Source organism: Pristis pectinata, chromosome 11, assembly GCF_009764475.1.
Source record: "Pristis pectinata isolate sPriPec2 chromosome 11, sPriPec2.1.pri, whole genome shotgun sequence".
In the NCBI taxonomy this organism is placed as follows: Eukaryota; Metazoa; Chordata; class Chondrichthyes; order Rhinopristiformes; family Pristidae; genus Pristis; species Pristis pectinata.
In genome coordinates, this window is record NC_067415.1 from 28311615 (window position 1) to 28327125 (window position 15511).

At 39.1% G+C, this 15511-nt stretch overlaps 1 protein-coding gene across 1 annotated transcript in view; it reads left to right on the top strand.

Moving 5' to 3' along the window:
* Positions 1 to 15511, top strand: part of atp8a2 (ATPase phospholipid transporting 8A2) — a 371705-nt gene that overhangs the window by 235702 nt on the left and 120492 nt on the right. Inside the window, exon 27 of the mRNA XM_052026103.1 lies at positions 9702 to 9874. Within this exon, the coding sequence (XP_051882063.1) occupies positions 9702 to 9874 (173 nt within the window). The remainder of the gene's footprint in view (positions 1 to 9701; positions 9875 to 15511) is intronic.

Sequence of the window (15511 nt, forward strand, 5' to 3'; positions counted from 1 at the left end):
CTCAATTCCATATGTGGGAAGTTTTTAATGAATAATGGCTAACAAATCTCAAGGTGAGGAATGTAATTTCTTTAAAAATTGACTTGTTTTCAACTCTGTTAGATTTTGACTGGACAAATACTTTCTGTCAGCATTCCACAGATTGTCACTGTGCATAACCTGCTTTGCGTACTATTCTGTTCTGATGCATTATGGTCATGGGATTGTCATATTGAGAAGGGAAGGTAGATGAGGAAAAGGAGAAACTGAAATTAAAATTCAGAAAATGAAACTACTTGCTTCCTTAAAATTGGCCCGGTGATACACTTCAGATCAGGGGTTGAAAGTAACTAATCTTGCCTACACTAAGTTAATTAGGTGGAACTACAGATTCATTTTAAATTGAGATTATGATACCACTATCCATCCATGGCCATGTTGCAAATGTTGAACTAAAGCTCCAGCAGCTTGTGTCTTTAAAGGTGACATCGACACTTAGCAAGAAATCAGGAGCCTCCAAAACAATGACTTGAAATTACTAAGTTTTCCTGTCTAAGAATCAGCATGACTTGACCTTGCATGGCAACTGTAGAGGAGATGGATGTTAATGCACATGACTGATGTATATAGAACTCGCATTATACAGCTAGGAATCCATAATTGTCATGCAGTTAGTTCAACTGACAAGGCAAAAGAAACTGTGGCTATCTTAATTTGTCATCTGAAGGTCATAGATCAGCACGGCTACTGTTGCTGCAGTAACAAGAGAAAGAAAACCTAGGTGATTTGGTATTACAGCTTGAAAGTTACATCTGCAGTTATTGGCATTTATGAAAGCAACCAATTGAGTTTTTAAACCAGTATGCAAAGTGAGCTACTTAAAGGCAAAATAGCATGGCTGTTAATGGGACTTGTTTTCAGTTATAGCCCATTTTACACAGTTGTGAGATTTCTGCATTTCACTCTGATCTCTCCAGTCCTTTCTTGAGACCCTTGTGATTAAATGAGTTCTTTGTAGTAACACTTCTATCAGTTCGGATCCCAAGAAGTTAAGATTCCTGTACTCACTTGAGGTTTACTTGTTTTAACATTTGCACCCACCCTCATTACCTCACATGCCCCACTTTAAATATCACCCTATCCCCATCCTACCACAACAAAAGCTCTCAACTGGCCATATGACTAATTAATAAACTTTTAAGTATTGAACAGTTTATCACAACACCAGTAATTCCTGCTGTTCTCAAGTGGATGTGCTTGCACATTTCATTGTTGAGAAACTTTATATGTACTGATATACAGAACTAATCATCTGTTGGTTAATTCAGAATGGGGTCTCTTCTTACTATATAATGTAGTGCCAATCTAAAAGTCCCATGGGAAGGAATTATACACTGCTTGGAGAGAATCTTCATGAATCAGTGCACTGGAGAGAAACTGAAGGGTCCAGTGCCAGTGATGTTCTTCCATTAACTACATTAATTCCAAGTTTTTTTTTAGTTTAACTAATGCATGTTTTGGAGTTGATATTGTTGCATAATTACTTAGAATTTTTTTAAATTTCTGATGTAATTCAGTGCAATCATTTTATTTTAGCTTTGAACACTTATTTCTGTACTTTGTTCCATTTTGACAATATTCCTGGGAGTTTAGCATATTACTTTTTAGTTGTCAAAAATAAAACACAAGGTGTTAATGGTGTGGCTTTAAAAATGCCAAAGATTTTCGGTTTTGATGTCACAGATGTGCATTGGTTTGATTGATAGTTAAAGCAATAGGTGCTCCTATTCATGAGTGATATTCTGTCAACTGTACAAGAGTGATGGTAAATCCATTTGAACTTGTGTATGTTCTTCTGAACTTAAAACAGTTAATGCATGTAGCTTTTCTTAGAGGGTGTGAAGACCAGTAACTTGTTCAGAAAAATTGCAGTCAATTTATTTGGTTTATGGATTGTATCTTTGCCCAAGAAGAAATATCTTAAAAATAACAATTGCAGAAGTCAAGTATTAGGAGTCGATAGTAGTTGCGAAATTCACTAAATTTAAAAGCTTAAAAACTTCACTGATGGCTTGATGCGTAAATATTCCAGTTACCCCAGACCTTTTTTTTGACACCAGTTTTCCTTGTGGACCTTAATCTAACTGCCAGAACCGCCAGGACAGCAGAAAAAAAAGCGTTTGTTTTTATTTATTCCAACTTGATAAAGGATAACAATTTGAAAATAGTTTAATATCTTAGATGTTAAATTGGCAGTGCCTTACCCCATTTTAATTCTTATTGTGAATCATTTAGACATTGCTGTAGCCAGCACTTATGTGGTTACGGGGTTTACATTTTAATATTAAAACATCAGAATCAGGTTCATTATCACTGACGTTGTGAAATTTGTTTTGTGGCATTCACAAACAAAACCTGCCAGAGACTTGAGATTAAATTGTCTTTGAGTTCTTACTGCATGCAGATACTTTTCAGTGCAAAGCTACTAAATGGCAAATTATAGAAGGTTGGGAGATTCATTTCCACTGTTTTAGCTCTAATCCCTGAACAGATTGAGCAAAAGTGTTGAATATATATTTGATTGTGACTAATTCCAACATCCGAAGCTGGATTTATTTTTTCATGATCAGGACAATGTATAAGTGCTAATATACAGCAATGTTAAACCACTGTAATTATGATAATCCAGGATTGCCTTTACCACGGCACTTGAAGGTGAGAAAACGTAAAGTACATGTCATTACATGACTTCTTACAGAGATTCAGGATGCAGCCTGCAGCTAAGACCACACATAGCACTGGGCCTGTAGGCTGCACTGATTAGCTGCTTACTTGCTATGGGGCCATGTTCCAATGGGCAGATGCACAATGGTTTCTATTGTGCCTTTTGTTCCTACTTTGTCCTGTGAGGATTTGATTTATTTGAACAGTACGTAGAAATTTACAAGACTTTAACATGTGACTACTTCTGGCAGCTGTTATGATTTAAGAAATGCTGTTTCTCTGGATTGCTGAAATGCCCTTAGAGATAATTTAATAAAGCTGACAAAAGACTTTGTTTATTTTTGAATTGATGTGATGAGATGTGTCCTCCAGATATCTTTTAAAAGTGATATGCCATTCCTCACATCTGTACTATTTGTCTCAAATGTAATCACTAAATTGATATGTGAGGTAGTGAATAGTTACTGTCATTTTAAATTGGTCATTTGACTTTTTTTATTTTATTACTTGTGAAAAGTAGTTCATTCCTGTTTAGTCTCTTTCCCTTACATACCTTAGCTGAAGTGACAGGTTAATCTGTTTCCAAATCATTCCCAATTATGCTCCAGAATAGAATGCTTCAAGCAGAGTGAGGTTATTATTCAAACCTAGCTTTGCTTCTCTCCTCCATTAGAGCAACACTTGACCATACTTCAAGAACACCGAAAAGGTTGTGGCCTTGTATAGGACTGTAGACCATTGTCTCTGACTTGAAGGTCAGGGAGAAATTGAACTAGAAATTCTACCTTCTACAAGTTGTCTCTATCTTAAATTGTCCATCACCTGTAGATACCAGGGCATGACTAAAAGGGTGTTGGAGGCAGAAACCCTCATTGCATTTAAAAATTACCGAATGAACTCTTGCAGTGCTTTAATCTACAAGAGTATGAACCAGGGCTTCAGAAGTCAGTTCTTCTAAATAGTTCTCGGTGAACACAATAGGTCAAATAGCCTATTGTATTATTTCATTTATTTTTCTGCAAGTCTGTGTTACTGTTCGTGTTCTGGGTTCCATAATTATTTCATGATTAGCAGCCATTTCTTCCAGCTCAAAATTACTACAAAGATCTATGTTAACTTGTACACCCCCTCATTTCAGGTCAAGCCATTGGTACATAACTTCTTGATCTTACTCCAAGTGGTTCCTAGTTGAGATTAAAATGTTGCACCAATCATCTAACTGCATGAACTATTACCTACAGTGTCACCTGAACTTCACTTATTCATATTAGCACTGCCTATGTGATTTTTCCAAGACTTTCCTTGCTCGACTCGTGAGCTCTGTTCTACTCCATTTCATTTGATCTAGAGCTCTGCAGCCCAAAGCTCATGCAAAATCTGACTGCTCTATCCCTTGCTAATCTTTATAGGCCCTTTGATTCATTAATACATCAAATTCATCACCTTGGCTTTCTTCTTCATGCTACAATGCTCCTTAACTATGCAGTTTCCTCCCTGCTGTGTTTGTATCCTCTGATTTCTTTTTTCCCTAATTTTGATCTCCTGTGCTTTTCTCCCTTGCATTTCCCTGTCTCTACCAGAGCTGTTAGCCATCTTGCACACACTCTGGAACCCATTTCTTAAGTCTTTCTCTGAAGCCTAACCTTTTCACACCTTCTGCTTAAAAACTAACCTACTGTCACAACCTTTGACCCATCTCCCCAAACCTTTCTTCCACCTTCTTACACAGCTCACAATTACAAAGCCCTTTGTTATGTTAAAGATGGGCTACAAATGTGATTTAGTGACTGAGTGAAAATAAGCTGCAGGCAGCTTTCAAGCCAAATAAACCATCCATCAGTCAAACTGGATTCTCAGCAGCTCCCTCACACTCAGCACAGCTACCATCAAGAAGGGCAGGGCCAATAGGCACATGGGAATATCACCTGTATGCCCACCTTCAAGTCGCACATCAGCCTGACTTGGAAGTATGCTTCTCTTCCATTTATTAGCATACAATCCAAATCCTGGAACTCCTACAGAACAACAATGTAGGAGTATCCTGTCCAGGACAGCAGAGGTTATTGAAGGTGGCTCATCCCCATCTTCACAAGGGGAAATAGTAATGGGCAATAAATGCTGGCCTTGCCACTAATGCCAGATCCCCAACAAAAAAGAAGTTTTTTTTAAAAAAAGTATTTTCTTGCTCTATCAGATTATGAAGATGCATGATAATAAATATGTCTTCAGTTCTTGTGAGTTTATAATTGAATAGATGAACTTAAGGAATAACTTTCTTCTGGCATTTCTTGATGAAAATCAAATTAATTTCCCCATCTTCCTTTCATAACTAATGAAAGATTTACAGAAGTTCACATTTCTTGTGATGCTACGCTGCCGTTAAAATTCTGCTTATAAAGAGACCAGTTATTTCACAATAGAATACCTGTAGATCAATGACATCATGTTTCAAAAAGGCAGTAGATTATAGGTAAACCCAGTGTCTGATTTAATCCTGAAACTTTTTGATAAGATTTAAAGAATAGGCATTTTGCTAATGCAAGATGTTTTTGCTGGCCAGTTATCTCATGTATAAGAGCTGATTTTAATTGAACTAAATGCTTAAAAAAGCTATAATTATTAAATTCAGTTATGACTACAATGAGCTGTGAAGTAGTCAACAACTGAGACTATCAAAAAGTGTTTTATGCCCGATGTTTTGTGTGGGATTGTCTTTGTTTTAGCAGCTGAAGGTCCTTGAGTATCAACAGCAGTTCTGGGCAAATGCAGTCATACCTTAGAGAAAACATAAAAAGTGCCCAATATGTCTCCATTAATTCCACTTCACACACTGTACTATTTCTGACTCTTTGAAGGACATGTCAAATTAATGCTTTCCTGAAAAGCAGCAACTGGGAGTTGGCACCCGGTATTCCAATACATTTAAAGGATAGATCCATTTTTATCCTAGTCTAGAAGTTCACATGAAAACTTTGGAATTATTATTTACTCATTTTCCTTGCCTCTTCCTTCAGAATACTGCTATTCCTTTGGCCTTTTAGAATCTGATCTGTGGCACAGTGTAGCTTTTACTTAACAAATTGTTGAACCCTGATGCAATGAGTGTATAATTGGGAAGCCTAGCTGAAAGAAATTTTTTGGGTCAACTTTAGTAGGAATCGAAGAAGAATATATTTGGTGTATTTAGTGATTGAATGTAGTGGGGAAACCCTTCCCACTTGAACCACTGCAATTCACCTACTGCTGAAACGGGTCCACTGCAGATGCCACCTCCTTGGCCCTAGACTGTTGAGTACGTGGACAGTAAAGACACCTACATTAGACTATTGTTTATTGACTACAGCTCCGCCTTCAATACTAGAATTCCAAGCAAACTCATCCCCAAACTCTGAGACCTGGGACTTGGCTACCTTTGCAACTGGATCCTTGACTTCCTGACCAACAGACTGCAATCGGTAAGGGTAAGCAGCAACACCTCTGCCACAATTATCCTCAACATTGGTGCCCCGCAAGGCTGTGTCCTCAGCACTCCAAATACATTCACAACCACTTGGCCAGATTTTGATTTAACTCCATCTACAGGTTTGCAGATGACACCACTGTAGTGGGTCAAATCTCAAGTAATTATGAGTCGGAGTACAGAAAGGAGATAGAGGGCCTAGTGGCATGGAGTCATGACAACAACCTTTCCCTCAATGTCAGCAAAACAAAAGAGCTGGTCATTGACTTCAGGAAGGGGGACGGTGCACACACTCCTGTTTACATCAACGATGCTGAGGTCGAGAGGGTTGAAAGCTTCAAGTTCCAAGGCGTGAACGTCACCAATAGCCTGTTCTGCTCCAATCACATGGACGCCACGGCCAAGAAAGCTCATCAGTACCTCTACTTCCTCAGGAGGCTAAAGAAATTTGGCATGTCCCCTTTGACCCCACCAATTTTTATCGATGCACCATAGAAAGAGAGTTGTGGACGCAGCCCAGCACATCACTGAAACCAGCCTCCCCTCCTTGGACTCTGTCTACGCTTCTTGCTGCCTCAGTAAAGCAGCCAACGTAAAGATCCCACCCACCCCAGACATTCTTTCTTCTCCTCCCCCTCTCATAGGGCAGAAGATATATTAAAAAAAACCTGAAAGCACGTACCACCAGGCTCAAGGACAGCTTCTATTCCACTGTGATAAGACTATTGAATGATCCCTTAGTTTGATGAGATGGATTCTTGACCTCACAATCTATCTTGTTATTGCCTTGCACTTTATTGTCTGCCTGCACTGCACTTTCTCTGTAACTGTAACACCTTATTCTGCATTCTGTTATTGTTTTCCCTTGTACTACCTCAGTGCATGGTTGTAATGAAATGATCTGAATGAATGGCATGCAAAACAAAGTATTTCACTGTACCTCTACATGTGACAATAATAACCAATGTTTCCCTTTTACAACACAGAATATCATAGATGCACATTTGTCCCCTATGCCCATCAAAGCAATACTATTCCAAAATCCTTACACACTTGTCTATTTGGAGAAAGACTTTCCTCGCATTGGCCTCATGTGATGCAGATATTTTGCAATAGGAAAACGACCAGGAGCCCTTCCAGTTTAAGAACAGGATAAATAAAAGCATGAGTATGCCATTTAGCCCTAATGCCTGCTTCACCATTCTATAAAGTCACGGCTGATCTTTCATCTCTAGTGCCTCTTTGTGCTAATCTCATATCCCTTGGTTCCCCTAATATGTATCAGCCGTCACAAATGTGACATTCTGTCCTTGTGCTCAAATGTATTTCTGTCAAATCTATTTCTCATGATGGTGAAAATCAAAAAACTGCAGACATTGGAAATAGTAGATCAAGCTGCATCTGTGGGAAGAGAAACCGAGCTAGAGAGCTCTGTTGGTAAAGTTTAGCTCAAAAACTCTTGACTTGTGAATTATTGACAAGTTAAACCTATTTCTATGAGTATTATTTTCATTACTCTCCTTTTAAAATGGAGTCTTTATTTAGACATTAGCCTTTCCCTGTAGAAAGCTACTAATCAGTCTGTGCAGTGTAGAAGAAATGAAGATTTTGGTAGTTAATATAGTTTGCTGTTTTTATATACCATGTGGTGTCATGTATTTTTATCAAAATGCTCATCCCTCTCTAAATACAACTCGGTGCTAGGTGGTGGTACTTGCTTTTTGTTCCTGGTCCTGTTGGCTGCTGGATATGCAGAAATCCATGTGTTTTGATGTCACTTCAGCAAAATGTTCCTGCATATCTAATCCCTGCAACTGGTGCAAGTCTTCTCATGAAAGTTGAGGCCTGCTTCAGCAGTCATTAAGTGAGGCCCAGCCTTGCCTTGTCCACTGACAATGAGTATGAGGCGTCTCTCTTCTTCAAGGTAGATTTCCTTTGTGATTTTCTCAGCCTCTTGTTCCCATCAACACCTTGACCAAACCATACTGTTGGTAGAGGACAGAATCTGTTTGAAGACACTGACCGAACTCCCTGATTTCGACTCTTAAAATGGTGCTATGGGACCTTGAACATTCATTCAACAGGTAGAAATGAGTTTCATGTCCATAGCCTGAAAAATGGGCATCATTTACCATGCAGTTAAAACAGAAAATGTAGGAGAAACTCAGTAGGTCAGGCAGCATCTGTGGAAAGAGAAACAGTTAATGTTTTAGGTTGCAGATCCTTCATCAGAACTGGAAAAGAGGAAACAAGTTAGTAGCACAGAAGGTTGGGTGAGGGCAATGGGTGGATCAAGGAGAACTTCTGTCTTAGGGTGAAAAAGTGTGGTCATTGAATTGGTAGTTAAGCTCCTTTGTCTGTCTACTGTGTTACTGATGTTGTGAAGTCTAGGAAATGTATAATTTGGCCTGCTGGGACATGCCCAGCAGGTCAGAATATACAAATAAAAGAAAAAAAGAGAGAGGAATGGCAGGCAAAAATGGCCAGTCCTGATAAACAAAGAACAAGTTGTGTAAAATTGGAGAATTCAGTATTGAGTGCTCAGATGAAAGATGAGGTCTTTGTGCTTTGAGCTTGCATTGGGCTTTGTTGTAACAGTGCAGGAAGCCACAGAAATCCGAGTGAGAAAGGAATGGGGAATTCGAGTGACATTGAGCTTCTAGTTGCCTGCCACTTCAGCTCCCCATGATTTAGGTCCCAATTCATTTAAAATCCTTCAACCTGAAAAGTTAACTGTTCCTCTTTCCACAAATGCTGCTTGATCTTCTAAGTGTTCCCAGTATTTTCTGCTTTTATTTCAGATTTGCAGAATTGGTAGTTTTGTTTTAAATCTTTATCTTCTGATGATGCAGTGCTTGTTTGGTGATTTGCTGGAGTATTGGACCAGTTTAATGTAATAGGGACCTGACAATAGACTTGTGATCCAAAACTTCCTGGGCACTATATAAACATTGTTTGACCAGATATAAAAACCTGTAGTCCTGGAGCGGAACACTATCTTAATTTTTATGTTTATTCACCTTTTTGGTGAAAATCTGATTCTTTTCCTAGAGTACTTCAAAAAAAAATTCCACCATCTCCGATAATTTAGTGAGTCCAGATTATCATGATGCAATCAAGCATACTTTTATGAAAACCAGTAGGACATAAACAGAAATGTTTAACCCAGTACTTTACATCTCTATTACCCTTTGATGCCTGGCAACAAAAAAATCCTAAGAATAGCATTATGTTGTAGCACAAGTGCAAAAATATAGTGTGCAAACTGCTTTTGATTTCACAGTGAATGGGATTCAGAGAGTGAGAAAATCTGGTGTTTAAAATCTGTTTCAGTCAAAGAATTTAGTACATTCTTTTACTGTTAAATGCACATTAAATCTCCAGTTAGTGGCTGACTGAATTCTGATCTGGCAAGGTTAAGCTTTTGAAGCTTGCTTTCGGTTTGGAAAATGGCAGCAGGAATAACTTCAGTGATGCCCGCGGGACTGGAAATAGGCTGCAGAATAAGATTATTCAACATATGTTCATTTGTTTTTAGGCAACCAGGGACACTATTAATCGTCACTGTGAAGACCTGGGTGAATCGTTGAAGCAAGAGAATGAACTTGCCCTTGTCTTGGATGGAAACACATTGAACTATGCTCTTTCTTATGAAGTCCAAAATTCGTTTTTAGATCTGGCTTTATCTTGTAAAGCTGTCATCTGCTGCAGGTAAAGAACATTGACCACATTGGTAAAATGGTGCTTAGGTGTACTTTTTTTTAAAATATGTCCTTGAGATAATATATGCAGGGTAGTATTTATTGTGGATTCCTCAGGCCATTAAGAATCAATCAACAAAGTGCATGATAAGGGAAGTGTCCACCTCCCTTAAATTAAACTATTGACTCCTTTAGCACTTCCAAGTATGTGCATGTTCTAGTAAGTTTGTATGGTTTATATTATGTCACTTGCACTGGACCATATTATGATGAGCATCGTGTTCTTCCTTCCTAATTCTCTCTCAAAAGCAAATTCTCACATGATTATTCATGTACACAGTATTTTCTTGAGAAAATTAATTGCCCTTGAAAGTTTCATGCACTTCTCATTTATTAATGGAAGATGAGCAAATTCTTGTGTACAAAGTAATTATATCTTTATAATTTTATTAGTTGCAAGTTAAAATTTACATAGTATCAAGTGTTGAATAGCCAGATGCTTTTAATATTAAAGAGAAATTGAATCTAAATAGGTCTTGTCTGATGTCAGCAATGCCACTTTTGGGATATGGCACAAGTCTAAATTTGTATATCTGAGGTGCCTTTTTGTATTATGAAAAGGATCTGGTGTTTGAATGGGGACATTGCATTGAACTTTGGATTTCTTAATTTTTCAGATGTAAAAGAGCTTCCAGATAAATGCCAGGTTCACTTCCCAATGTTTTTGCATTGATTCTATGACAAATATAGGTGCACATGAATAAATACATGTTTGAATAATAATATGAGGGCCTAAAGTTGCTTTCAGTATTGCACTTAATACCTTGACATCAAAATAATATCCTATTAGCATAAGATGCCTTTCACGGGACAATTCATTATATCTCTTTTGAATGGGTAGGATTAACTGGGATTTTTCTGAGCATACAAACTGAACTCCTACGCACATAATAGTGGGTAATTCAATATGCTTGCATTCAACAGTAAGTGATAAAAATCCTAATGTGCTCATATACTTTTAAACATGTATATGAACGTTTTAATTACACTAATGTAGACATGGAGACACAGTCAAGCTAATCCCATCAGTCTTTGGGAACATTATCAATTGCTGTTAGAAATGTTTGAGTAAGTATTATCTACTCAGTTTTACTGATAAGAGGAGACATTTGCTGTGTTGAGTGAGTTTATAGAATTGTGGCTCATTACCTTTTTGTTGGTGAGACCAAAGATTCTCGAGTTTATTTTAATGCTTTGCTTTTAAAGCAGGATGATGTAGCTCCACTCAGCCTTTGTCAATCTTTCAAAGATTATTAGTCAGAGGTAAACCTCTTTAATAAGAATTGTTTATTTTTTATTCTGCTGATATTTCCACATTTCCAAGAGATTATATTTAACATGGGCATCTAGACATTGTGGATCATCAACTGGTATTTACATTGTAACTTTTATCTCAAAAGTGATAGAGATAGAGATGGATAAATAAAAGAAATGCAAATGTCTGATGGAAGTCTTTATGAGATTAACAGCCTCTGTTGTCATTACCACTCCTCACCTGTGGATGGATGTATCCTGGTCCTTTACAGACTGAGAAGGGAAATGCTGGATTTATGTTTTCATTCACATGATATGGGTATTGTTAGCAAGGCCTGCGTTTACCACTTGAGAAGACTATGCACTGTAGAAGATAACTTTTTAGACCACCTCAGTATTAATACAGTGCTATTGGGGAGGGTGTTCTGAATTTAGACCCAGTGATGAAGAATCAGCACTATATTTTGAAGTTGAGTTGGTGAGTGACTTACGGAACCTTGCAGATGATAGTCCTCCCATGTACCTGCATCATAGAGTTGAGGGTTTGAGCGATGCCATTGGAGTAACCTTGGCATGTATCTGCAGTTAGGTGGCTCACACTTTAGGCATAATGTGCCAGTGAATGAGGGCATGAATGGGCAAGATTGTGCTCAATCCAATCTGCTGCCTGCACTCAACATCTATGCTGATTACTAGTCCTGCTCTTTCTTGCTGCAGCACCTGTGGGATCCATTCAGATGAACTGGCGTCTGGCCTTCAGTATGCCTCTGACTTCCTTGTCACGGAATACAGACGTGAAGTGTGAACACAGAGGATTGGGGGGTGGGGGGGGTGGGGGGGGGAGGAAGGGGGGGTGGGAGGGTGAATGCGCAGCAGTTCCCAATGGAACTACTGTCCACATTGGAGCTCAAACCAACCCAGTATTTAGGATGGTGGATTGAGTACCAATCAGATGAGCTGCTTAATCCTGGATAGTGTTTGAGCACCTTGGAACAACACTTCTTCAGCCAGGTGAAGAATGTTCCATCTCACTTGTGACATGGTCTGCAGGATAGTGGAAAAGGTTTGATAAGCCATTCACCAGATTATATTCAGCTACTGGCCTGCTCTTGTGGCCATAGTATTTACGTGGTTGCCCCACTTGAGTTTCTCTTCAATGGTGATCCACAGAATATTGAATGTTGGTGTATTTGGCAATGTTAATGCCATTGAGTGCCATATATAGGTGGTAAGACTTTCCCTTGCTGAAGATGGTCACAGCCTGACTCTTGTGTGGCACAGATGTAGCTTGCAATTTATCAATTCATCCTGAATGTTATCTAAACCTTCAAATTATGCTGAGAAATTTCAGGAAGAATAAAACATTGTGTGTTCATCAACAAATATCTCTGCTGTTGACATAAAAACATAAAAGAGGGATGGAGAGCTAAGCTGTTCATCTGTTCCTCCCTGCTCTGTTATTCATTAAGATCATGGGTAATTTTTTTACCCCAGTCCTACTTTCTGCTACAAACTCCATTTCCATAATTCTCTTAATATTCAGATGGAGTTCAATGCAGAGAAGTGTGAGGTGGTACACTTTGGAAGGACAAACTCCAAGGCAGAGTACAAAGTTAATGGCAGGATTCTTGGTAGTGTGGAGGAGCAGAGGGATCTGGGGGTCCACATCCACAGATCCCTGAAAGTTGCCTCACAGGTGGATAGGGTAATTAAGAAAGCTTATGGGGTGTTAGCTTTCATAAGTCATGGGATTGAGTTTAAGAGCCACGAGGTAATGATGCAGCTCTATAAAACTCTGGTTAGACCACACTTAGAGTACTGTGTCCAGTTCTGGTCGCCTCATCATAGGAAGGATGCGGAAGCGTTGGAGAGGGTGCAGAGATTTACCAGGGTGCTGCCTGGTTTAGGGAGTATGAATTATGAGGAGATACTAAAGGAGCTAGGGCTTTACTCTTTGGAGAGAAGGAGGATGAGAGGAGACATGATAGAGGTGTACAAAATATTAAGAGGAATAGATAGAATGGACAGTCAGCGCCTCTTTCCCAGGACACCAATGCTCAATACAAGAGGGCATGGCTTTAAAGTAATGGGTGGGAAGTTCAAGGGAGATATCAGAGGAAGGTTTTTTTACCCAGAGAGTGGTTGGGGCATGGAATGTGTTGCCTGGGGCGGTGGTGGAGGCAGGTACATTGGTCAAATTCAAGAGATTACTAGATAAGCATATGGAAGAATTTAAAATAGAGGGATATGTGGGAGGAAGGGGTTAGATAGTCTTAGGCGAGGTTTAAAGGTCAGCACAGCATTGTGGGCTGAAGGGCCTGTATTGTGCTGTACTGTTCTATGTTCTATTCAAAAATCTAAAAGGAAGTTCATTGAAGAAGCAACTGAATATGAATGAGCTTAGAGCACTGCCCTTTTGAGCTCTTGCAGCTTTGTCCTGAGGCTGTACTGATTTGACCTCTAACACCCATTGTCATATGGCTTTATGCAAGATATAACTACAGCCTCTGAAGAACTTTCCCTCGATTCCCAATGATTTCAGTTTTACCAGGGCTCCTTGTTGTGATACTTAATCAAATGCTGAATTCCCACCTCTCATCTGGAGTTTGGCTCTTTTGTTTGTGTCTGAGCCAAGGTTGTTTTGAGTTCTGGAGCCAAGAGGTCCTGATGAAACCTGAGCATCATTAACTGATAATTAGCGAGTAAGTTCTGCTTAATAGCATTCTCAACGTAACTTTTCAGTACTTGGCTGATTATTGATAGTAGATTTATTGTGTCATGCACAGCCAGGTTGGATTTGTCCTGCATTTTGTAGACAAGGCAGATCAGATTGTTTTCCCACATTGTAAAGTGGATGTCAATATTGTAACTGTAGTGGAAGGGTTTGGCTGGAACCACAGCTAGTTCTTCAGCATACTGTAAGTCTTCAAGCACAGCAATGCTGTACTCTCAGTCATTTCTTAATATCATGTTGAGTGAATCAAATTATTGGAGGCTGGTTTCTATGATGGTGAAAACCTCGGGAAGAAGTAGAGATGGATCATTTATACAGCACTTCTGGATGAAGATATTTACAAATGTTTCAGCCTTGTCTTAGGCTCCTGCAAGCTGGGCTCTGTCATCACTGAGGATGGGGATGTTTCTGGAGGCACCACATCCCTTTAGCTGGTTATTTGCCCATCACTAGTGACTGTAGAGGTTTAATCTGGTAGTGAGGCATAGCTGAGTGCTGTGAGCTTGCAGGTAAATCTGATGCCAGTAGTTATTACAGGGAGGATGTGGGCCATTTAGCCCATGTAGGCTTGCAGCAGTCAAATCCCACAAGTCCCACTCCCCCTTTAATTTCCTTTTATCCCTTCAAAGAGTTCCAGGTAAAATGGCATGCATTTGGGGTGAGGTGAAATGATCAAGGGCTTTGGAGAGGAAAGTGAGAATTAAGATGGGCCAGTAGTTTGCAATAATGGCCAGGCAATGTTTGGTTTTTTTTGTGAGGACTGTGATTTCTGCAATGAGCTCACTTCATAGAGTGCTTCATTGGCTATAAAGCAGTTTGTGGTGTCCAGAGAAAATAAAGGTACCATGTAAATGAAAGGTTGCTTTTTCCAATGATAGAGAGCTATGGGAGTCATCCAGCCAAGAGCAGATCTTTGCCTCCCTTTGATTAGTTAAGCTGCATTATTGTCTTAAGTTGCTTATTCACTCTTACCCAAAATGTTATTTTCTAGTGTAACCTCAGTTGCACAAACACCTGGAGAAAAAGAATGAGAATGGTAAATGACTCACAGTGTAATGTGAAGCTAACCCAGCAAGGTGCTGTGAATTAAGGCAGAACCCTAATTATGGTGTCTCAAACAGGAACTTGTGGAAATGATGAGATCATACTTGAGGTACAGTAATAACAAACTCCAAGGATCTAATAGAAAAAGTGATGGCTAGAGATGAGGTAGATGGAAAGAATAGAGTTGGATAATGATGAGCTGGTGACATTTTCTTCCACTGGAGAAGAAGATGATGACAGAATGTTTATAAAGACCTTATATATCAAGCCTTGGTGCATTTAATCACTGCAACATTCCAATTAAATGACATTTGTTTCTACCACACATTTCCCCACCCTCTTCATCACTACCACCCTCCCCCACCCCACCCCCTCCCCCCATAGGCTTTGTGTCATCAATGAGTCCATAGTTGTGTATTTCTTTTGAAAAAGCTGAGTGAAGAGACATTTTTCCGCAGATAAAGTCACAATGGTGATGGATAATCTTGGATAGTCAGCTTCAGTATGTAAAATGCAGGTTGTGCTTCAGTAATTTTTTTGAGGAAATCTGAATAT